The 24,373-nt window shown below is 42.0% G+C and overlaps 1 protein-coding gene across 2 annotated transcripts in view; it reads right to left on the minus strand.

Annotated features, from left to right (window-relative positions):
* Window positions 1–106: 106 nt before the first annotated feature.
* The window catches only part of LOC121610393 (transmembrane protein 65-like), a 39,119-nt gene continuing 14,852 nt past the window's right edge, over window positions 107–24,373 (minus strand). For both annotated transcript variants that reach the window (XM_041942465.1, XM_041942466.1), the window contains exons 3-8: window positions 23,350–23,394; window positions 19,172–19,239; window positions 17,633–17,687; window positions 12,398–12,440; window positions 5,108–5,213; window positions 107–4,556 (exon numbers count right to left, since the gene is read on the minus strand). In XM_041942465.1, the coding sequence (XP_041798399.1) occupies window positions 4,407–4,556; window positions 5,108–5,213; window positions 12,398–12,440; window positions 17,633–17,687; window positions 19,172–19,239; window positions 23,350–23,394 (467 nt within the window). In that variant the 3' untranslated portion in view covers window positions 107–4,406. The remainder of the gene's footprint in view (window positions 4,557–5,107; window positions 5,214–12,397; window positions 12,441–17,632; window positions 17,688–19,171; window positions 19,240–23,349; window positions 23,395–24,373) is intronic.

A 24,373-nucleotide genomic window follows, 5' to 3' on the forward strand; every position in this document is an offset into this window, starting at 1 on the left:
CTCTCCTGCCGCACCTGTCGGACAGAGGGGGACTTCAGTACTTAGGGTGAATACAGATGTGTGGAATATCTCACCGGCCTCAGTCTGTACAATAAATTGTTCTTCAAGCATTTATTTGAGTGATCAACCGTTATGACTTTCAACCTTACACATGAACAGATAAACAAACACTTTAAACCAGATTTTAAAACATTTGCCATAAACTGAAACGTGTGTTGGCCATGCAGGATTGACTGGGAAAGTCCACACCAGCCCAGATGTTTACAGCCAGGTGATAACAGTTTAAACAAAGCTGGTAAGGAATAATCACACAGAAACAGACTCCTGTTCTCCACACCATATTTTCTCTATATTATATTCAGCCTAAGTAAATTTTAATTTCTCTCTTCTTTTTACATATGTACAGAGCACAGACTGAGTGTTGTCTTTGGATGAATTATAAAGCATCAACATGGCACTGACAGCAAGCAATGAGGTTTTTTTTTAGCACCATGAACTATGTCAGGAAATAAAGTCACCCATTCTGCCACACAAACTGGAGTTAAAAGTGCTGCAAAGACACAAGAACACAGGAAGAGATCAGGTTTTTAACCCACACTTTGCAGATTGTATCTCATTGCTTTTAAACTGATTTACCCTCATTGCTCAAGGGAGAGAAATTATTGTACTGTGCAGCAGAGAACAGACCAAATGTATGTGGATGTGTCGCAGTTGTGGAAAATTCATGTCGAATTTATCAAATTATGTGTTTTAACTTTGGAGTCTGTGTTGAGTTTAAAGGATTACTGATAAACTGTTCCACTTTCGGGTTATGAGACCAGTCATAGCCCAGAGGGTAACTCAAATCCCATGAAGGCTACATTAAAACCGAGGCCTTATGTCTTTGTTATTGATGCAACAACAGCTGGTCATTGTTCTGGTAATTTTGACCAATAGAGATTCAGCTCGCACCACACTAGAAGAAAGTCACTGGAGGAAATAAGTCAGTTACCTTCATTCACTGGGGACCACAAATGTCTTTTCATGCCAGTCCATTTCATAGGGATACTTCAGTCTGGACCAAAGTGGTGGATCGACTGAACGCTGCATTGCTAACCCAAGAGCGCTGGCACGAACATGGCTAAAAACAATTCTCCTTGTCATTTTAGAAGATTTTAGCATCCAACACCAACACTGACAGTTTTTTGGTAATTTTCAGTTACAGACTGTGGAAAATAAGATGGCCTGCAGGTTCTGGAGCATGTTCTATAAACTGTGGGACAGTAATGTCTACATCTCGTGGACTGAAATACATCTGCTCAATGACTCCTGCATGTCCAGATCTCCCAGTAGTAAAGCTTTCCAAATCCTCTGAAACTAAAACAGGTCCATACAAACACTGAAAATGAAAAGAAATTTAAAAAACATCATCACATGTATTTGTATCAGCAGACATAGGCAGCCAGCTGACAGCAAAGGAAAGTCCAGCAGACATAAAATAAAATAAGGTCCTTCAGTATGCACCCAAAACCTGAAATATACAGTATTTCACACATCAAGGAGGAAACCAGTTAGGACTAATTTAATGTGCTTTTTCATTCATCTGTGATTTAACACTGTACCTGTTTTCCAAAGTTAAAATGATACTGATTAAAGATAAGGTTGAATCATTCTGAGCTTTCTTGCACTGCAGCTGTTTTGCTTTCCTGTCAACAATGCAGATAAGTTTAGTGCCGCAACACTAAATCTAGGAAAAAAGATAACAATTACAGTGTTTTGACACATTATATTTTCTGACCATGACTGACTATGCACTAAACACAGTCTTAAAGCACTCAGGTGGATAATTGAATGATCCAAAGCAAGGAGCAATTGGAAACTATTACTATCATCACTGTTTGCTAATAACACGGTCTCTCAAACGTCTACACTGCTTTTACTAGTTCACATCCCAGCAGAGGGCTCTGCTACCAATCTGCAAAACCTCTGCAAGACTGCACAAAAACACTCAGTCCTATTTGGAACTATCTGTGTTCATGACTGGCTGTCTGAAAAGGGAAACACAAGAGTTCCTATGCTTTCTAATGGTTTAAACAGCCATAAAATAGATTTTTTTTTCATCACAATAGTCAAAATCTGATCTTTTCCATGTTAATCCAGCCTTGTTACCCGTGTTTTATCACCTCCACTGACTCAGATCCTCCTGCAATGCATAATTCAGAACATACTTAATTTTTATTTAGATTATTCTTTACAAAGTAATCGTGTACAATAGGGTTTTGATTATTAGCGGTGCATGCAAGGTGGAAATCAAGCAATCAGATCAAAAATCCTAACTACATAAATATGTTCAACTCTTCATACATCTTCTTCATTCTTACTCACTTACTATGATCACTGTTACCCACATAATAAATATCTAGAACAATCTTATACAGGATAAGTATTCAGAGTGTCTTTAGTAAGTTTAGTTGCAACATAGGGCGGTTGGTTGGAGGTCCTTCCTGCTGACGAATGCTGTTGAAAACACTCCCACAGGTGTTTGTGCGCTGACAAATATCTTCTATTCTTAACATTGTCCTTCGAGATAAAGAGAATATAGAATGAGAACGCACACAAATACAAGTCTGAATAGTGTAACAAAAATAAATACATTTTCTAGAAGGAAAATCCATTCAGTGACCCGTGGCTGCTTCCCTTCATTTCAACTTCTGAACAGATTCGACGCCATAAACAAACAGTCTTCAGTTCTCCTGATGAGATGATCAACCTGTGCCATGCAGGTGACACGCAGAACTCTTCAAAACATAAAATAAGAAATCAGTAACAGCTGAATTAAGACTTGTGTCCTCTACTGCAGATGACCTAGTTTGCATTTGAAAATAAGAGCACTGATTACTAACAATAATCATAAAGTGATAAATTATAGCCAGAGAAGCTTAGCAGCTATTGAGGGGTTTGAATACTAAACACAGGAGGTAAATAGGCGATCATTTATAACCACAAGTGTGTGACAGTATGAGGTGTAAACTGATCTAAACTGAAAGAAACTGACAACTTTCTCTGAATGTCAGCCAGCGGAGGGCAGTAGAGCAGAGACAATATGATATATCGATGGGTTTAGGAAAGGAATGGAGTTGTGCGTTAGTGTTAAAAAGCATTAACAGTGTTTTCACAGAATGGATACAGGCCAACAATCATCTAGTGTGACAGCAAATTGAAACTATCTGCCGGGCCAGAGGAACTGGACTAGAAGTCGGGTGCATGAAAGACGTGGGTTGTAGTTGAGCTGCAGCTTGGCTGAACTGGAGATTAATCGTATGGTATTGGAGCCTGAGGGTCCGTGCAAATGGGACAGAGGTCTCAGGTGGTTCAGTGTTTCATAGCTACTCTCTGTCTCTGCCTCCCTCTGTCTTTCTGTATGTCTCTCCTTCCCGCTCTGCTCTACTGAGCAAAGTAAACTGTTCTTTAAGAGGTTAGATTGTGTTGAACTGCTCCTTCCTGGTTACATACAGGATACACGGGAGATGTTTTGTGCATGTCACTGCTTTGGGTGATTATCACAAAGCATACAAGCATATCATATGAAGCTCATCAGCAAGAGAGAACATGAAAATTTGAAGAAGCAGCTAGCAGGTAAACCAGCTGTATTCTCACGCTGGCTGTGATGGTGTGAATGAGGCAAGGCCGGCAGGACATTTCAGGACTTTTCTGTCATGAAAAAGCAGACATGCTTGCAAAACTGAAGAATAATGTACTCGTTGTGGAAGGGTGCACCTTTATATGCACAAGTGACCCTCTTTCCTTGACTCATCACCCTCAAAAACTGATTAGGAAACACAATGTTTATCAATGCATGCTGGAAAACCCTCAATGTCAAAAAGTCTTGTAAGATATTTTGCAGATTTTTTTTTATGAATGAGCTCTGAAAGTGCTTTTTTTTCTTGCATTGGTTCAGAAATTTGTCGTGATACTTTAGTGAGCCCTCAAACGGTGAATTACTTTCACTTGCCTAGAATCAGAGGTTTATATATTCAACAGACTCAGAGCAGAGGAGATAAAGAGGTCACTGCAGCGTGTTTTAGATAAATGGGTTTCAGCCCGTGTCGGTCAGTCAAAACATGGTGAGGTTACGGTGCAACAGTTGGAGTAGCAGCAGTCCAGTGAATCAACCGTCTCTTGTCAAGAGACGGCTCGGGTCCCTGTGCTTTAGTTCAAAGTCTGCAATCAAATAATATTTAAAATCCTCTTCAGAATACCTTTGATAGGTTGACTGGGTCTTGCAAAGTTAAGTATCCGGTGATTAGACTGTATGGGGTTCAATGACATTGCCATACACTCGAGTCCACCAGACACGGCCAATCAGCGCCAGTTTAAAGTATTCTAATGGATTCCAAATAGTATTTGTCTCCGGCGAGTTGACAGTCTCAGTTTTTGCTGCTCTCTGGTGGAGCAGGTGGCGATTGTGTTTTCTCCTTCGCCTCCGTCTGGCCTTCTTTCTTCTCGTCGTCGTCCTTGAAGAACAGCAGAGGAAACATGCCGAGGATACAGCCGATGCCAACACCGATGGCTTTACCCTGCACACACAGGGTAAGGAGATGCTTTTAAGAAAACAGGTTTGAAATGATCCACGGAAAAACAAAGTGTTTTGAAACAATAATAACATATGAAAGTAAAACAAGTGTTCCCCGACCTGCCAGAACAAGTAGCATGACCTTTTGCAATCAGCCAATAGCCTTTTAGTGCCAGACTAATGGCTCAACCTAATTAAAGTTAATTACATTACACACTTGGGCAGTCACTGCATATTAAAAATCATTCAGGTCTAATTTTCTCACACAATGAGTGAGTGAAAGTAAGGCACATCACAGAGGCTCGGGTCTCTGTCGCCTGCCCTGGTCTTTGTGATGCAATACACAACAAATGGGATCCTTCAAATACTCGTTGCAGCAGGTTAATTAATATCACTCCAGGACTTTGTTGAGTGTTTAGTCGTCTGATAGGCTTTTGTTGGTCACACACACACACACACATACATGAAAAGAGAGACATGTGTTTATACTGGAAGACTGACAGAGACAGTTAGAGAGCGGGGGTTAATATTTGTCAGTTTTATGATGATACCAACCGAGTGAGAGCTGACTCTGGTCTGCCACATGTCAGCCTGTTTTGGGCTCAAGTCAGGAATCTGCATTCCCAGCCGGGACGCCAAGGCCTCCACGTATCCTGCCAGCCTGAAGAGAGGAACAGACCGACAGAAAGAAGACAGACGCAGGGAAACCGAAACTGTGAAAGTGAGCTGAAACAACACTGCAAAAACAAGAAAAATGAGCAGTAAAGTGGAGGAAATATTGCTTAAAATAAGCAAAATTATGTGCTAACAGAACAGGAAAATTTCACTCAGCAAGATTTTAAGTAAGTTAAAATGTGTCGTCTCAAAGAACTCATGCCCTCTTAAAAGTAGTGCGGACAGACTAAAAACAAGTGTACTTTATAGATTATAGATAACAGATTTATAGTTCTGAAAATTCTAGATTGAAGCATGAAGTTACTCAGTGCCAGTCATAAAATTTATAGGACAAGTGAAATACTTGAACATAAAAACTGCCCAGTAAGAATATATCTTGTCAGACATAAAACACACCGTCCATAGATTTTGCTTTTTGCAGTGAATTAATTACTCCTCATCAGTGACACATTAAGGTGCTTTGAGAAATGAACTAACTGAGAATGAGCAATGATCCTTTCACTTCCTCAAGTGCACAAATTAATCCTTCCTCTGTTTTGACATTTCAGAAGATGGACAGCCTGATCGAGCACAGCAGAGGGACAGTCACAGGGACGTGTGAGTCGGTTACAGACAGAAAAGACGGTCAGGTATGTGAGTTCAGGAACGTGCAGAGCATTCCTAAAGGTACAACGTGCAAGACCCGGCCACCTGTCGAAGTTTGCTCTGAAGAAATATGGAGCAACATCTCACCAGAGTAACCGCGACTTTGTGTATCTGCCATTAGTTAGCTAGCTGAGTTGGTTGTGCAGCTATTGGCCCTGTCACAGTCCGTCTCCCTGCTTCTACTCTTCAGCCACATTTCTGTTTTTCCAGGTTGCTGATCTTTCTTTCTCTCCTTTCCACACACCTGCTCTCACTTCCCTCATCTTTTCTGCAGTGTCCTGGACTTCCTCACCTGCAACTCATTCCATCATCAGTCAACACTCACTACATGTGCTTCCTTAATCTGTCTAATTATCCAGTTCCAGGTGCTTCTGTTTCCTAGTTACCTGTATCTGGTTTTGCCTGCCTGACCTCAGTGTTTGACCTTTTACCTTTTTTTTTGATGTTGGATCTTTTCCTGCTCCTAATTGGATTTGGTTGCTTGTATTGGACTGCCTTCTGATTTTGACCCTTGCATGCCACTCTTTCTCTGTAAGTCTTCCACAGTTTGTGACTAATGATCACTGAACTGCACCAGATCTGCCTCTAACGAATGCAGCGGCCTATCCCTGGTACCTCACACCCACCACCCATTAGACCTGGGAAATGATGGTGTTTCCAGCCCCAGCAACAGAACCGTGCTCACTGGGAGGCTGCTGGACTGTGACCAAACACAGCCTCTGACCAACGGAGGCCTGTGAGATGTCAGGAAATATGTTGAGGTGACACTCCGGGGACAGGAAAGACACAGAAGGCCGGGACACGAGAGGTGTGAACCAGGAGAGCAACCAGAGGACGGCTGGACATCAGCAGCGTGCAGAGCCAGAATATTTTCACATCTAACTCAGTGAATTAAAGGTTTATTTAGACCAAACCAGAGTTGGAGATTGTTGGAACAGTGGAAAGACAAAGCAAGACGGTTTTGAGTTCTGTTTGTCGAGTCTGAATGAAATGTTTTATAGTCAGTTAACTTGGCAGTTTGGCTCATCTTAGATTGGTAAAAGAGAGACACTTGAATTCAGAAGGTGTGTGGGTGTATTTTTCATAAGGAAATACACAGCAGGAGGCCTGAGCCGTTCTACTGGACTGTTGCCTCTTGAGGTGCAAAGTGGTTTTATGAGACGGGACGGGCCCCAGCTAGCTGGTTAGCATGCTAACTTCAGTAGAAATCTCTCCAACACACAGACGTCTTTGGCGTCGTAGTTCTTTACATTATGCTGATGTTGGTTCATTTTTTTTATGTTTTAAACTTAAATTCCGGCCAGATTTTGCACGTTTAAGTGCTTGGATCTTCCTGGATCTAAGCTTTATATTTTAAAATGTGACAGTCAAAGGAAATGTTATGAACATCCTGTAAACATGGCTACAATGTTTCATGGATATAAATCATTAAAATAAATGTGGAACAGCAGGATCCATTAAACCACCCGCATGACAACACTTGGCAAAGCAAACTGAACAACTTAAGTAATCGATAGCAAAAAGAAAATAAAATAAAATCAGATGAATGTTCCAATCTGTTCTTTGTTGCTGCCATCTGTCATGCCGGCATGCCAGCAGGATGTCAGATATCAGCTCTAATAACAGAGTGAGCGCTTCCAGTGTGTGTGAATGACATCGTTTCCAGCACTCCTCAGTGTTTCACACAGATGGCAGAACAAGGGCAGATAAAGAACAGTTTTCACTGAGTAATGACGTAACATTAGAAAGTCATCAGTTCTCCATTATTGTTCATGTCTGACGTGGAGCGCTGAATAACAGTGACAGTGTGCAAGAAGGGAAAAGAAACAACAGAGACAGATGAGAATAATGTTCCTGCTGGCAAAAACTGCCATCAGATGTTCCTGGTTCATAATAAGACAGAGGAGCTCTGAGGGTCTGGGACACCTGGATGCTTTGCACAGTTTGTAAATCAGCCTTGGTAATACAGACACATATATACAGTAACAGTGTACAACCACAGCTGGGACGCTGTGTGAAACAAAACAAAGGAAAGGACTTATCGTGTGATCGATGTGACCTGTCCTTTTTTACATGTACTCAACTGAAACCAGCACAAAGACGATATATTTAATGTTTTACCTCATCAGCTTCATTGATTTTTGTAAATATCTGCTTATTCTTAATTTGTAAACACAAATAACTGCATTCTGTGTTTAGTTACATTTGACACAGCATCCCAGTTTTTTTTTTTTGGAATCAGTGTCATAATGACCAAAATAATAACTGAATATGAAGGTCTGTGGACGCCCGCTGTACTTCACTGTCACGTGTCTGAGGCTGCCGGAGCAAAAACGTACAGTGCAGGTGAAGCAGCTCCAGTGTGAGAAAAGAAATTTAAGTCAATATTTCGAGCCAGGTCTGGTTCAGTCACTGGCACTAATGGATCCTCAGTTCACTGCGCACACAAATAAGCTGCAGCTGGAGCTGTGGAGTCAGGGGGGGGTGATAAGTAGCAGGTAGAAAATGTCAGAAAAAGATATGGAGACAAGGAGAGGAAGCTGCTGTGTGTGTGTGTTGGTGCTGCATGTTTGTAGCAGGTGTATGTCAGCACTCAGCAGAGCAGAAATAGGATTTTTTAAAAAGTTGTCATCAACATAGCTGATGGACTGTTAAACTATAAATACAAACAGACCATGAAGATAATAATTACATGTATCACAACAACAGGGGGCACGAATTGAGTCTCACAATCTATGTCTGTGTGCTCTGACTCTCACATTCATACACAACCTTAGTCTGGTACATGCCTGCAAACAGCCTTTGAGTCAAATCAAGCCCAAATATTTCACATACTTGCAACAGCAGAAGAAATCAGGTCTGCATCGGAGAATAAAATACCTGCACCATTCAAAACACTGAAATGATGAAACTTCCTGAAAGCAGCGTCAGCTACAGCACACTGAGCCTCCACCTGGCTGCACCATAAGCAGCAACAACCAGAAGCACGCACGTTCATAAGGCTTTTACGTTCTGTTCCCTCTTCCTGGGAGAACAAGGGAATCTGCTCTCAAAGCACTTCCTTAAGTGCGGGCAACAACAAACCGCTCTGCTGCGTTGGATTCAAACAGTTAAAAGTGTTCCTGCTGATATGTGGAACACTCTGATGCAGAGAGCAGCGGTGCCAGTGGCAGGGATGTGAATCAAACTCAGATAAGCTATGAGGAATGATGATAAATGGGCTACAGCTGGTACAGGTGTGTTTCAAAATGGGTGGTTAGAGTGTTGGAGTTATTACAGAAATCATCCTTCGACAGGATAAACTATGATTATGCCGCAACTTAAACACACATTAACCCGACTGAGCAAAACACTGAATCCCTTCTGCTCTGTAGTAGAAACTTGGCTGTAAACCTCTTCAGAGGAAAGTAAGCAAAACTAGACCTTCCCTGAGGGGATCGATGAGGTATCAAACTGTTGTTAATCCTGCAACTTCCTTAAAAAGCAGAGAAATTTAACCATCAATCATCCATGATTCATTTGTTGCCTTCATCCTCTACAAGGTTGTGGAATATGCTGCAAGTTACCCAGCATGCAATAGCTATAAGGTATAGAGAGATGACATCACAGAGTTAAGGAAGAGGTTGGGAATCAAGTTGGGACCCCATTTTTATTCCCTAGAGCCCACTAATGTGATTCTCTCAGTTCTTGTCCTGTTTTTTCTGACTTGGCTGAATGTAATAATGCTGTACTGGGGACGTCTTGTCTGCCCCAGAAAGCCACTGATGCATTGTGGGCATAAGGAGCACGAGCAGCGGCTGAGACTGAGCTGTGCAGGAGCATCAGTGACAACGGTCACAACGACTTACGAGCTAAAGTACGGACTTCAACGAGGCTACGCTGGTTTCCTACATCTGCCAAAACACATGCACATGCGCAGAGGTAAATCTGACGCGTTCACTCAACATGAAAAATAGACACACACATATGTGGCTGCACAGATTGCTCACCACAGGCACACAAAACACACACACACTCGTATTTTATACAGGAGCAGGGAGTCACAGCAGCAGAGCTCAGTCACCATCTCTCGGTTGAGGAAAACAGACGTTGAGTGGGCAGATTTGCAAACAACCATTGCAAAGTAATCACTACAATATTGACCAAACAGACTCTTGATGAACATCCTGTAGTGACAGCTACATGTATTTGTGCCTTTCGATTATGTGACTGAGAAAACTCACACTCTCACAGAGAAGCTGGTGCCTTTTGTCTTGTGGATCAGAGCTCCTGCTCTCACCGGTGTTTCCCGTCTGTCTACATCAACACTTATCACACAGGCGGAAAGTACATGAAATTATCTGGAACGACTCGCAAACAGAAGATCGAGAAGATATTTAAGTAAGGTGTGCTCCACCCAGTGTGATCTAAAAGTACAACACTGACACCTGTGCTCAGGGTTTGTTTATCACAGTTTCTGATTGGATGAAAGAAAAATGAAAGTTCTGACGGACAAATAAACAACAGTTTTCTTCCAGCAAGTCCTTCCAGCAAATGTAAATCAAACGATTAGCAGCATTTTAATCAGTCTCTTGAGCTTTTCATTTGGCTCGTTTAGGCAGGTGAGAACAATCTAATTGGACACCATCATATCCTGACTGCCTGAAAATGGGCATCTTGATCCTGTTCCAAGTGGACTGCAGCACGGTTTGTTAGGAGTGAGGACGTAATCCAAGCCGACTGCAGGAAACAAACCACAGAATATGCAAGGCTATTCACTATTCAGGTGATTCACTTGCAGATTGGGCGGTGTGGATCTGAAACTAAACACCAAAACTGCAACAAGTTTGCAGTAAAGAGGCATCTGGGGTCTCCTCATCTGCCAGCTTCGGATCAGAGTTTACCCACAACCTGAGCAGGACGTCTGCTGCGCCTCCTCCTCAGCTCTCAAGTGCTACTGAAGAGCCGCCGACTCCCAGAGTCACCTAAAACACAGCCTTTTATAGGTGTGCTCTTTAAAATGAACAAAAGCTGGAATGCAAATGCCGCAGTGAAGGACACCTGGAGGAGCTCCGCAGACAAACAGCCTTCACACTCGCTGGTGTGAATCTATCAAAATAAGAAAAAAACAGCCTCTCTTGTCTGCTCTTATCGAGTCTCACCTTGACAAACTGGCCACAAGGGCTCTGCTTTCCAATTATGATTGAGTGGCAAACACAGACGCACACACACACACACAGGTAAAAATGTGCGTGTCTACTGAGAGTGCTTACGAGAGCCAGAACAGTTTAGCTAATCCATCACACTAAAATGGAGCAAAGGCACCAGCACAGTCTCTATAATTGTCTTTCTGCCTGTCTGTCTATGTGTTACCGTGCCTGCTCTGCTGACTCTGTATATAAAACGGAAGAGAATAATAATCTGTTCATCACTGATAATCACTGAAATGCAGGCTGTTGGTGGCACTTGGTTGGAGGCGTATGCTCTGACTGTAAGCATTATGGGGAGGAGGCTAGGAGGCTGATTGTGGTCTCAGTGGCCACCAGGAGGCTCTGAGGTGCATCAGAGACATGAAGCAGCCGATGAACCTGATGATACCTTGCAATCATTTGAAAGGACTCAAGATACAGTCATGTTTTTTTTTCCAGCTGAAAACTCCTGTATTCATGAATCTCTACACTTTTGATCAAAACGGATCACATGCTGCACACAACTGTGGCAGACAGCTGGGATCAGACCTTAAGTTCATGTTCTAATGAGAGAAAGAAACTAGACTCTGTATAAATGTGTTGCTTGTTTCTGGAATAAGACAGCTGGAGGAACACAGCTCAAAACAACACACTTGAATCCTGGCTTGTATTCATGAGGAAATGTTAGCAAGGCTGAATATTTTTCACAGCCAGAATTATATACACGCATAGTTATGCAAAAAACATTGTACGAACCCCAAATTCATGTCAGGACATTACAGGTGGACAAAATGTGCCTGACAAGACTGATCAGACAGCTCCCAGTACAACAAAATCCAATATAATCCCTGCATGATCAAATAAAAGAGGAACACAATAAACACAAAATGTTCTAACCAAATTAGTCATTTTTCAAGATTACAATGACTTTGTTAAAAATGTCTTTCGACAGCTTTTAATGAATCAAACTCAAAGTATTTTGACTTCTTAAAGAACAGTTCCAACACATCAACAAGATTTAGTTCTACAAGCTTTTTTTCCTACAGCTGTAACATTAGCCTTCTCGATTCACTCAAAAACAGTTAGGCTGCAAACTCCTCTCTTCACTCAAAAAAACTACGTTGTAAAGCATAGTTTGTGTGTACTTGTGGGAAAAAAACACTGTATTGCTTTGTCATAGTTTTCATCATCAACATCATTTTATCATTAGAGTGACATTAATTCTCAACTGAACCACTGAATTTCCGTCCTCCCACAACCTGCCATGATTTGCATAATCAGTTTCTTGCACCTGTGCACTTGTTTGTGTGTGTGTGTGTGTGTGTGTGTGTGTGTGTGTATGTGTGACCTTTCTTACCCTAGTCCTGCCAGATCAGACACCAGGTTACCAAGGGCAGCAGCTGCAGAAAATGGGAGAAGAGAAAGCGGCACGGTTACAAAATGAGTTAGGAAATTGATGTTTGCAAGGGCACGCCACACAGTGTTTGTGTCTGAATTCATTGCCCTCATTAACATCACATGGAAGGCCTGACAACTGCTGAGCTCCGAGAAATGTGCAAATCCTGGAGGACAGAATGTGGCTGCTGCGTCGTTAAAGTACAGCAGGATTACTGATGGTGATGATGTCCCGTTCAGATTACAACTTTATTAACGCCAGAAGCTGGAGAGAGACAAGTCCTGCGATAACCTTCTCATTCCTTCCTCTACTTTCCTTTGGTACTCGATCATATGACACTTAATGTTGCCTCACTGGCCACTTGCATTGCAGAGGAGCAGAGCGAGGAGCAGCATGTTTGGACCAGTAAGCACACTATTCACCCTCATAATTAACCATAAAGCCCCCAGAAGAGTCAATATGTGACACTAGATGATTTTTACAATAACCTTATATGGCTTACCTTACACTTTTACCATGTTGCACAGGATATGATGGACAACCACAGTGTATTCTGGGCTCATTAAGGAGGCAGAAGCACTGTGAAGCCCACACAGCTGTTGACTTGCTCCCTGAGCCTAACAGCTTCACATGATAATAACTTCACAAGAATAAAATAGAGCGGCGCTTCACAGGGTGCCGACGGGGAAGAGGATGAGGCTACGTTGAAATGACTAATGAAACAACAACAAGGAGCAGACTCGTGTGTCATTACCACTGAATGTATCCGGGGCTTGCTCTGTTGCCAGTATGTTCCTGTCGTAGCGGCTCTTAAAAGAGAGAATTAAGTCTCTACTTTCCTTGTGTTCTCTCTGTTGTCCATGACCCTGAGTTCAGGGTATCGCTGCAGCTGCCGCAGCGGCCCGAAAGGCCCTCCCATAGGGGGGACGGAAACAAAGCAGCAGTGCCATCTCTGCTCAGGCACAATCGCCATCCAGCTTCAGTGCTTCAACCCAAATGACTTTCTGCTAGTGTAGCAACAAGGTTGACGATAACATACAGTATAATGTACCCAAACTAGATTTTCTGTCTGCTGACAATCTGTAGCCGTGCATGTGAACAAAACACCCACGGGACCTGCACCCACATTAATAAGCACAGAGGAATTTAGATAAGACCTGTGAGAGTCAAGCTGTAATTAGAGGAGTCCGTGTGTGTCGAGATTTGGGAAGGTGTTGTTTACTGCGTCTCAGCAGGCCTGTGAACCTGACCTCATTGAAGAGAGATCCGCCTGCCTGCTGGAACAAAACATCAATGTTAATAAGCTGCTTGTCTGTCTGTATTTGGCTCCAAGCAAGCATGTTAGCTTGCTGCTCTGTGAGAAGCTCTTTGGAAAGGGCGCTAGTTCCTAGTTCTTGGCCAATCACCCGGTGCCAAAACACACAAAGTAGATTTGGGCTAAATGAGGAGATTGTTCTGGCGTTTTCAACAGAAAAGAGTGTTTGCACTGGGCAGGATCCAAGTCTGACTGAATAACTGCAAAAAAAATGGTCTCCCTGAAGAGAAAAAATAGGTGAGATTGAAGATGAAGTCCACCTCATATTTCATTGTTTAACATATGATTGAAGGAGTACATTGGTTTTATATAATGCCTATCATTGTGTCAGCTTCTTCTGATGGATGAATATTAAAAACCTGAGCTGTGTTTTGTCTGTTCTGTGGCAGATTTTATTAGTCACACCAGGAACAGAAGACAAATTATTTGTTTGGAATTTGTTTGCAAATGTCGCACCACTGTAACAGTATTTCTGGCTGCAGCAGACACTAAGATGCATATTTTCATCGTTAGTTTCTCCACATTTCTGCATTTAGAGACACGAGGCTGACATCCCTTTTATATTCTCTCTGAAATATTAAGGATACTTAGGAGCTATCACATCTCCTTTTACACAGAGTACGTCCTTAATATGACACACACACACTTGAAATGTACTTAAAGTAGTAAATAAGTAATATTTTCATTTTAATGAAACTTCAAAGCAAACTGCTTTTCTATTTGTTGTTGCTGTTCAGGGTCACTGTCTAAAGATGACCTGTAGTAATAAGATGATGTGCTGTCATTATCCATCATACCTCAGTGCAAACCTCTGAGGAGGTAGATGTAATGGAGAGATCATCAGGCTTGATTTCGTGGTCAAGCTGCTTAAATGTAATTACAAACCAAGGGCCTCTGCCTTTAACCCTCTGCTGTCTCTGCCTCTGGCTGTGCTGCACCTGAGCCAGTCCAGCTCCAAAGGTTTCTGAGGGGCAGTCGCACTCGTGAAAAACCAGTGGATGTATTTTCACTTCAGGGTTAAAATAAATTGATATCAGGCCATTTAGCAGTGCAGAAAGATTTCAGTCTCCTGCCCTGTTCTTCTGTTATTTTGTCGCATGCTTACCTGATAGTGGATACTTGCCTCTTTCACAGGAAGTTTCTAAAACTTTCCAGCTGCACATGCAGCAAAATCAGAGGTGCTGTCTGCCAGTCTATTGGTCAATAAATGGTCTGTGAAACAATGTAAAATATCATATGGTGGTGGTGGTGGTGGTGGTGGGGGGGGGCTCGATGTCTCTTGTTTTTGTCTGCAAGGCTCACTTGCCAGCTGTAGGTGGTAATGTTCACATACTGCGGTGTGTGAGGTTGCATATGAGCAACACCTTTCTATACCTGGAGGTCGTCCACAGCAACAACAAAGTGACTGTACACTGGCTTGAAGTATAGCAGGTGAGTGTGGATGCTGGTCTGAGTTTAAACCAGATATTAGAGGGAAAGATGTGAAGAAAACCAACCTGGAAGCGTTTATCCAGTCTGGTGCAGGACGTTATTACGATTTTAAAGGTTAGGAGAGCTATTGCGAACATATTAGTGCTATTTAATCGCGATAATCTAATAAAATGTTCCAACTTGTGGGGGCCAGCAGAAGGCCTGGGTCTTTGGAGGCAAGTCTCGGCAGAACAGAGTGATTTTGTGAGTTAATCATCTTAGTTGTAATTTTTAATGGATTTAATCCTGTTTGGGGTTTTTCCACATCATTACCTCTGTTTAAATCATGTAATTGGCCCAAGTGAGTGCTGGACCATTTTCTAACGTTACAGCCTCTATTTTCATGGAGCCACGTTTCCCCTCCTAGAAAATGTGTGATTGGTGGTCTTGACTACAGACTTGACACTAGTGCTAAATCACTCTGGACGGGGCTTGATAACTGCAGCCTCTTGATTTGAAGACCCTCAAATCTCCCCAGTGTAGCAGGAAGGAGAGACAGAACCACTGAAAATAGAGTCTAACTGATAGAAACTGGGTGGAGGCTGCGTATGAGGAAAGAACAGAAGCTCCTAATGCTTTTCTTCTATCAGTGGCTGTGTGGTAGTTTTATATAGAAATTTTTAATATTATATTTCTCAAATTTCTAATTAACAAGGGATTTCTGCAGCTGGGGCTCGCTTTCAGACCTGGAATTGAAAAATCTCTCCATGCGACTCAGAGATAAAAGGCTCTGCCTGTCAAACTGTTATCAACCTTTTGGGCAAACACATTCTACATTTTCTGTCCGAGTCTACAACCTGATAAGCCTCTTGTCTATAAATCCCACCAGGCCTGAAATTGCTCCTTTGGCTTAATCAAAATCCCAATCATCCATTCGCTGCAAAAGTTAGGAAAGAAGTGGAATATTTCTAAATTGAAAAGCTGGTTTGAAATGTAAATCTACAAGAGCAGGCTCAAGTGAAAGGCTTGTTTGACACATTAAGTGAAGATTCAGAAACCTGGTCTCTACAGTACATCCCTGAGAGATCCACCTCTCCTCGCTTTAGCCCGCGCCGGTCAAGTTTCCCACATCTCTGCAGTTCCCCGTGAAGTAGAGTAAAAACAGCTTGAGGCCTCCACCTCCTCTGCTCGGCTACAGCGCCGGCTCTGCCGCCTTTAAGTGACAGATCACTTTACTGAGTCTGTTTGATCTATAAAAGGCCAAAACAAACAAAACCCAGAGCTAGCACCACCGGCAGGAGCAAAAACATCAGAAGAGGGAAGGAAGACTTCAGCGGCAGGTAGACAAGTAGTGGGAATACCAGCTGCTCTTAAACCCATCATTTCTCCTGGTAACCATTAATAATAATGATAATATTAATAATAAACTGTAAGTACTTTTGACAGCAAAGTGAAGGGACTGAGATGGAACAGGGAGAAATACACTGGGATTTTGCTAATACTGCTTTAATTAGCATAATTCATTTTCATACTGACTGAGTGATGGTGGCGATTAGCCAAAATACACAAATATTCATCAGTTGTTCATAATGGTTGTTTTTACCTCGGTCAAATGTGTAAATATTGACAGTCTTCATGCTTCATTTTGCAGCACAGCTGAGACGATGATCAGTGTGCTGCTCTTCTCAAGGCTCCCGTCCGCATTCACATTCAGAGCAGTGCAACATAATCACCTCAGAGTCTCTCGCAGACACAGCGAGCAGGAACAAGCCATAACATTAACAGGCAAACGTGCCTCTTTGAGCGGAGTGGATGTTACTGCAGCTATCTACAGTGTTTGATTTCCAGTATCTTTGCATACACGGAGCAGTTTAGGTTCAGAAATACATTTTCCTCATCCTTTCTACTTCCTAATAGGAGTGACATTATAGCAAACCACAGTGGACTCCCAGCTCTTTACAATGAAATAGAAGGTGGTGTTTTCAATTACAGTGTCAATAGTAGCCACTGTCTCTTAATGAACCTTTCATGATAAACTCACACTCTGACTACCGCCTGACACTGAGCCATAAAAAGCAAGTGTGATAGCATAGAGAAAGGAAAAGGAGAGACGCTGGCTGGTCTGCGTAATGATAATGTCACACTTGCAGTCATGCTCAAACAGCATTTTTACCAAGTGGAAAGACCAAATTTTGCTTTGCAGCAAGCAACGTGGATGTTTCTCGGCAGGCGTCACTGGATGTGTGCAACAATCCTCAATCAATTTTTTTTTCTGTTTTCAAAACCCTGCACAGTATTTACATAATGAAACTGAAACTACCTAAAACCAAAGCACTCAACGCCGCCTAATCAGTCTGCCTCAGACACACATGCTCGGTCTGGTGCATTCACTGACCTCACTGATTTGAATTAAAAGGATAAGAACTTCTTCTGAGGTATCAAATTACATCAGGATCACAAGATTCTCTTACCGGCCATGGTTGAAATGCCGAGGATCACGCCGATGGATAACTCAATCTGCGTGCCCTGCAAAACGCACACACACACACACACACACACACACACACACACACACATTACAGAAGTCAGTTTGCAAGACAGGTACAGTCCATCATTCTATAATACAAACCATCAGAGCAAGCCAGTGTATGGAGGATGACGCGTGTTTTTCCTCAGTGATATTCATCTTCTCTGCTTCGTCATAAAGGGTTAATTCTGGGCTACAAATGAATGAGTTGTGTTCTGAAAGCGAGTCCTATTCCAGGCCAATAGGTGGCATTATGCAGTTGCTGTTATACTGCATGATAAGAGGGAAAGGCAGCAAGTACAGCAGTTGGGAAATCAGCCATAGTAACGTAATATGAAACATCATCCTCTGTCTGGTGCTTCCTTTAAGTGCTTTACTCCAAACCGGCAATGAGGGCAGCTGTGGCTACGACTCCTTTGCCTCCCACTTTGCTACAATGCCCGCTCTGTGATGTCAGGATGTTTTAGTAATGTTTTAATGCCTCATTACATTGACTAAAGGTCTCTCTCCTGTTTACTTTTTAGCTTAAAGGTCTGATTCATAATGCAACAGCAACATTTTTAACAAAATGGCCAATAGCATCTTCCAACCAAAGTCTCTTTGTAACTGTAAAAGCTTTTTTTCAGAAGCTTCCAGAGGATTTTCCCAAAGCTCGCTGCCTTTCAGTCTATGGTTTCCTGGCTTTAGTGCGGACCTCTTATCCCAAACAAAATGGAGTGAATCTTCAGACGGGGTGCATTAGTTTCTCTCACAGTCTGGCCTGTGAGAAGCAGTCAGACCTTTACAGTAACTAACTTTAAAGAATACAATAAAAACTATTTTACCAAATGCGTACACTCTCCTCAGACGGGGTGAATCCAGCCCCAACGTGTGATTACTTATTGATTTGGATTTTCACCCTTTTTTTCAGAGTCTGCTTTGTAGCGGCGGTCTGGTCTAAATATTTTGCACTCAGTCTCCTTATTCTTTTCTTGTTACAGTATGTTGAATTTGGGACAAAGCTATTAAGGTTTAATCTCTTTTGTTTGTTTCTCTTGTATGCATTTGTTTAACTCTCTCCTTGTAGAGGCCCCCATAAGAATTCTGTTATAAAGTATACCCACTGTGCAAACACACTTGAATTGAGTCTATAAATTTGTTCTGTTCCACTAGGTTTAGATTTCAGTATTTGAACAACTTCACAAAGACTTAATAAAGAGTGGAGAGCTTGTGGCAGGCAAATGACTGAAACTTGTATAGGATGTTCAAAGACAAAGACCAAGGAAGGAATCTGGGAGACAGTGACTCAGAGCTAACAGGAAATCCACGGAGAGATAAATGCAGCAGCATCAAACATAAAAGATTTATTTCTCCCGCTCTCCTTCCATGCTTCTCTCTAAAGCTTCCTACTGTATAACACATTCTTTATGCACATGTTTCCTTGTGGACATCAAACTAATGCTGAGTAGATCTTTAGGTCCGCTGAGCACACTGGCACACTTACAGCAACAATCATGATGCAGTTGTCCAGGAATCCAAATCCAACGAAAGGGAGCGCATTGTGCAGCAGAACTGTAAAATAACAAACACAAACAATGCATCACCATCTGATGACAGAAGCAGGAAGTATGCATTGATAAATATAGACCCATTAGACGTGATTGAGCCTGCAGACACAGCAACAAACGCAGAAGATACAAGAACATAAAACACAAAGATGTGAAGCAGCTGTTGTTTGACATGAACTGAAGAAAATAACTCTTGTTTCTAATATGTTGCTATAACAGATTAAACCATTAAATGAACCCATGGAAAGAAACACTTTGAAACATGAGTCTATAAACATCTGAGGCAAAACTGAAGATTACATTGACTGGAGCCATCAATCACTACCTCCATGAAGTGGTAGCTATGCTTTGCACCAGTTCATCTATTTTATGATGCTTTCAATGCCTTGTTTTATGGGAATTGTGCCAATGTTTTTATTATGGCACATGCTACCAAGACCACAAGATGAAGAATATATTTTCCACTTTCTCGAGGGCTTAATTATATGACATGTAAAACAAGGTGAAATTATGAGATAACATAAGACTGAGACTGCTCTCACATGATGATATGTAAAGTGTTACAGCAGCAAGAGGAGCACAGTTAAAATAAGGAATATTAGTAAATCAGTATCATGCAGTAAATGTGATTTATATTATATTACCATACTAAAAGTACCATAATTCAGTTATCAAATCTTATATCTGTAGCACAGTCAAGGCATTGGTACAACTGGCCACCTTGCAGGCCAGCAGCAAAACAAGTATTTTCCTGAGCTGGAACTGGTTTCATTTTAAAAACCTCGACCTTTTGTGTAAATAGCCATTTCTGCAGAGAACTGGTGTCCGACCTGTATAAAGACATTCCCTGTGTGTGTTGTGTGTGTAGATAAGATATACAGTGTAATATTGTGTTGTATTTTAAATGTCACCCACCGCCCCCAGGAAACTTTAGTCTATTCTGTATGAAGTTCAGTCCAGTTCTGAGGAGCACTCGTTTCTTCTCTCCCGCTCTTATTCCGCTGCAGCTCTCTCTCACTGCAAAGTAACAGCTTTCAATCTCGCAGTTTGAGCCTCGACGCACAAAACTCTGACTCACTCAGATCTTAAACACAGACTTTACTTTAACGCTCCACCAGGGACTGCTTCGACTGGATTGTTAGGAGCACTCCATCTCTTGGTACTGAGAGCTGTGGAGGCTAATCCTGGTGTTTGGTTTGGATGCTTCACTGCAGAAATCCAACTAAAATCTAAAATCTCATTAACAGCAGTGAGAGAAGTGCGTGCAGAGAAAGCTTCACATCTGTTAGACCTTTTGCCTCTCGTCTCGCTGCTATCCTACAGCTTTGATGACAGGGATTGCCAAAATCCTCAAAATATAGTTTCCCAATCAGTACCCCTTATATCCCTGGACACAGCTGTTCCAGGCTGAATTAACCAGTTTTAAACAATTAAACCTTTGAGGGAAAATGTTTTTATGAAATATGCTCCAGGTCAGAGGAGGAAATTAAAAATGGCCTCTTCTGACAATATCAGTTCCAATCTGTTGGACTTTGTGAATAAATGGACTAATTGTGAAGCTGTGTGAGGAACATTCTTTCAGTGTTAGAGAGGAAACAGGAATATCTAGAATGAATGTCTCAATGAATTAATTGTTTGCCTCCCCCATACAGTCAGGTTGCAGTTTACATCCATGTCTGTATAGACTCAGAACATATGTCGTTTTTGGCAGAGGATTTATCACTATACTGACATGTATGATCCCAGTGAATAATGTCCTGTGAGAAACATGCTGTCTTCACTCAATGACTGTTTTTCCAGAGAAGACCAGAGGACTGATAGAGAGCTTCATCACATGGTGCAGCAATCACCTGAAGCTCAATATCAGCAGAACCAATGAGCTTGTGCTGGACTGCAATGCTTCAAATATGGATGCTGCTGCAAAGAAGCTGCAAATTGTAAAACATGGATGCTTCACACTTATCTTCAACCCTGCAGCACAGAAGAGCTCTACAATCAGCTCAGTTTCAAGGTGGATGCCCAAGATTAGTCTCACCAACCCAGTATCTGACCAAATGTGAAATATGGTCACAATCTCCCCTTCTGCTCCTGAGTTATGGTGTTAAATAATGGTCAAAAAAGCCTTTTTGCAGAACATTATGAAGTCACAGTGCAGATGACCTTTGACCTTTTGAGTCCAAGCGAACATTTGTACCAAATTTGAAGAAAGATTTAGTGGCATCTAGTGTTGAGGTTGCAAATAACAACCAACTGGCCTCAGCCCTGCCTTTCCAAGCATGTGGGAGGACCTGGAGTGGCTGTGAAACCTGCTAAAAACATGAAAAGTGCTCTCTAGAGCCAGTGTTCAGTTTGTCTGTGCTGGGCAACTGTACAAACATATCCTCCACAGAGTCTGCAACATGGTGGACTCTGTGGAAGTTCATAGAGCTTCGACAATTCTTTGATCACGTGGAACAAATGGGGGTGAGACAATTTATTCTGCAATCTTCAGGTCAACATTGCATCCACACTCAGTTTAGAGTGCAAAAAGGAAGAAGCTTGAAGATTCAGTTATCAGGCTCATTTCATGACTTTTAGGTCAGGGTGTTATCACTCAAATGTTTTATAGATCTGTTTTTACAGGAGTGGAAAGGCATGGCATTTTTTTCCACACACGTCACCAACACGTGTTAACTCCCAGTAGGTGAAAAGCAAAACAACAAAACATGCAACACAAAGACTTTTGACTTTCACTTCATGAGTAATTTGTTTGACGCCGTTGCTCCGGTGACAGCCGGCTGTGTCCTTGTTTCTCTTTTTTACATTTCACCCAGTGTTTCTCTTCTTGTGCTGAAATGCTGTTCCTGCTTTGGCTCCGGACTAAAGACAACACGGCCGAGCTTTAGAGGAAACATGTCTCACATGACGCGTCTGTTTTAGTCACAAAGACCTCTCTGTTCAATGAATACTGTGAGAAGCAAGCAAGACAAAGACAAGTTGACACCGTTGGGTTAACCAGCACGCTTAGCGACCTCTCAGCACGAGGAGAGGAGGAGAGAAATGTGAGGTCATGTCAGTAACTGAGCCCTGCAGAGTGAAGCATGACTGCACAAGCTTTTACAGCTGAGTGTGTGCAGGTGGATTATATATGTGCGAGTGCATGACCTTCCATCGGTGGAGAGAAATTAGCTGCAAGACTCTGTTCTATGATTGGAAACTATTACCAGCTCACATAAAACACAAAGAGCTTCACACTGCAAGTGAAATACATTTTCTGCAACATGATCGAAAGTTAGCCACCTTCCTTTGAGCCTGTCATTCTGTCTACTTTATATCCTCAATCAGTCTAGTTTTAAACTAACTTGTGTTGTTTTTCTTTTAGTTTTTCTGCATTTGACATTCATGTTAATTGATTAAAAAAAATCAATTAATGTTCAGTTCCACATGATTATTTTTAGCATTTATGGACCCTAGAAGACTATAAACCACATCAGAGGAGGCCAGTGGGGATCATATAAACCACAAACATGAATCAATAAACCTGCTGATGCCTGAATACGCTAAAGTAAAAAAGTCCATTAGCTGTCCAGGCAGGGCATGTGCACCAGGTGGAGCGTCAGTCTTGATATATTGACTGCTGTCAGTACGGATGTGTCTGAGACTCTCAATCTTATGGCCCAGCATGATGGAACAGCTACATGTTGTACAGGACTATATATTTGGAGTTTTACAGCTTGTCAAACTTGGTCTTGCACCTTAAATTCAGACTGGTCCTGTCCCTGATGCTATCATTGGCTACCAGTTAGTCTGAGACATCTGGGGCTACAGCAACAGCTCTGAAAATGGACAACTTCAAACTCTATGAGCCAGGTCCTTAAACAGCATGTCCTCCCCTTTTCTCTTGGGAGACCATGCAAACAAAGCGTGAGCGCTGAATCACAATGATCCTCTTTATTCATGTTAATCAAGACTGATCTTCATTAATCTTCCTGGTTGATTTATGGTCGAATGAGGGATGTCAATCCAGGCTGTCATGCTACAAGATTAATGAGCTTTTTTTTAAATGAGTGTACTCATTTAAATATTCCCTCAGCATGAACAAAAGAGGTAAACTTCAAAAAAAGTGACTTCTTACCATATCTCAACTGTGCTGCAGTAGGTGGTGCAATTTCCAGCTGCCCTGAAAAAGAAGAAAAAAAGTATTATGAAGTGTCTCCTATGGCCTGTTTTTCTATGCAGGGGGAAAAGTCAGCATAAATGTCAACACAGTTCTTAAATGGCAAAGCCTATCAGTCACGGTCTTTGGGGTACACGGAGCAGAAGTAGGAAAAAGGGAGAGAGAGGGAGTGCGTCTGTAGCAATGTGTCAGGGGTAATGAAAGCGAGTCAGAGAGAGGAAGAGGAGCAAAGAGCATCTCCCTCGTTGCCACCTCCTGTGAGCGAGATGCAGACGAGGACAAAAGTGACGTCAGAGAGTGATAATTCTGCTGCCAATCAAGCCTCAAAAGAGGCCTGCCAGCAGCACACTGATTATAATTGGACTCTGTGTGTGTGTGTGTGTGTGTGTGTGTGTGTGTGTGTATAGTGACAAAGAGACAGAGAAAGGGAAGAAGGGATTGAAGGTGTGAGAGACGTTTGTGTTCTGCTTTCATGTCAACAGATTTAATAAGTCACCCGACATATCGTAGATGAAAATAAAATGACTTTACTGAGATCTAGTTCCATTTTTCTTACAGTTTGACACTTAAGTGAAAGAGAAACTGTGAAATTAAAGAGCTGAGAGAGGCTGCGGAATAAAATAAAGGTCACGTTAACACGACACAGGAACCTGCAGTAAAACAAGAGCTGATTACACTGGTTTTAAGGCTGAGGACAGAAGACAAGATCATTTCCCTTGCAGGTTCTGGGGAACTGGATTTGTTTTACTGGGGTCAGTGGAAGTGTTGGTCCACATAATGAAGGCTGTTCCATTACTCTCAGGTGTGCTGGAGGAGATACTGGCGTGGGAGGCGACCAATCAGAGCCCACCACTACTAACAGCCACATACAGAAGCATGCATCCAGACACAGACAGACACAAACATGTAATCAGCTATTTAGAATTCAGCAATTCTTTTCATCTTGAATTAAGTGTGACACTGCAGTCACTTTATTAATTTA

The sequence above is a fragment of the Chelmon rostratus genome, chromosome 8 (assembly GCF_017976325.1).
Source record: "Chelmon rostratus isolate fCheRos1 chromosome 8, fCheRos1.pri, whole genome shotgun sequence".
Lineage (NCBI taxonomy): Eukaryota > Metazoa > Chordata > Actinopteri > Chaetodontiformes > Chaetodontidae > Chelmon > Chelmon rostratus.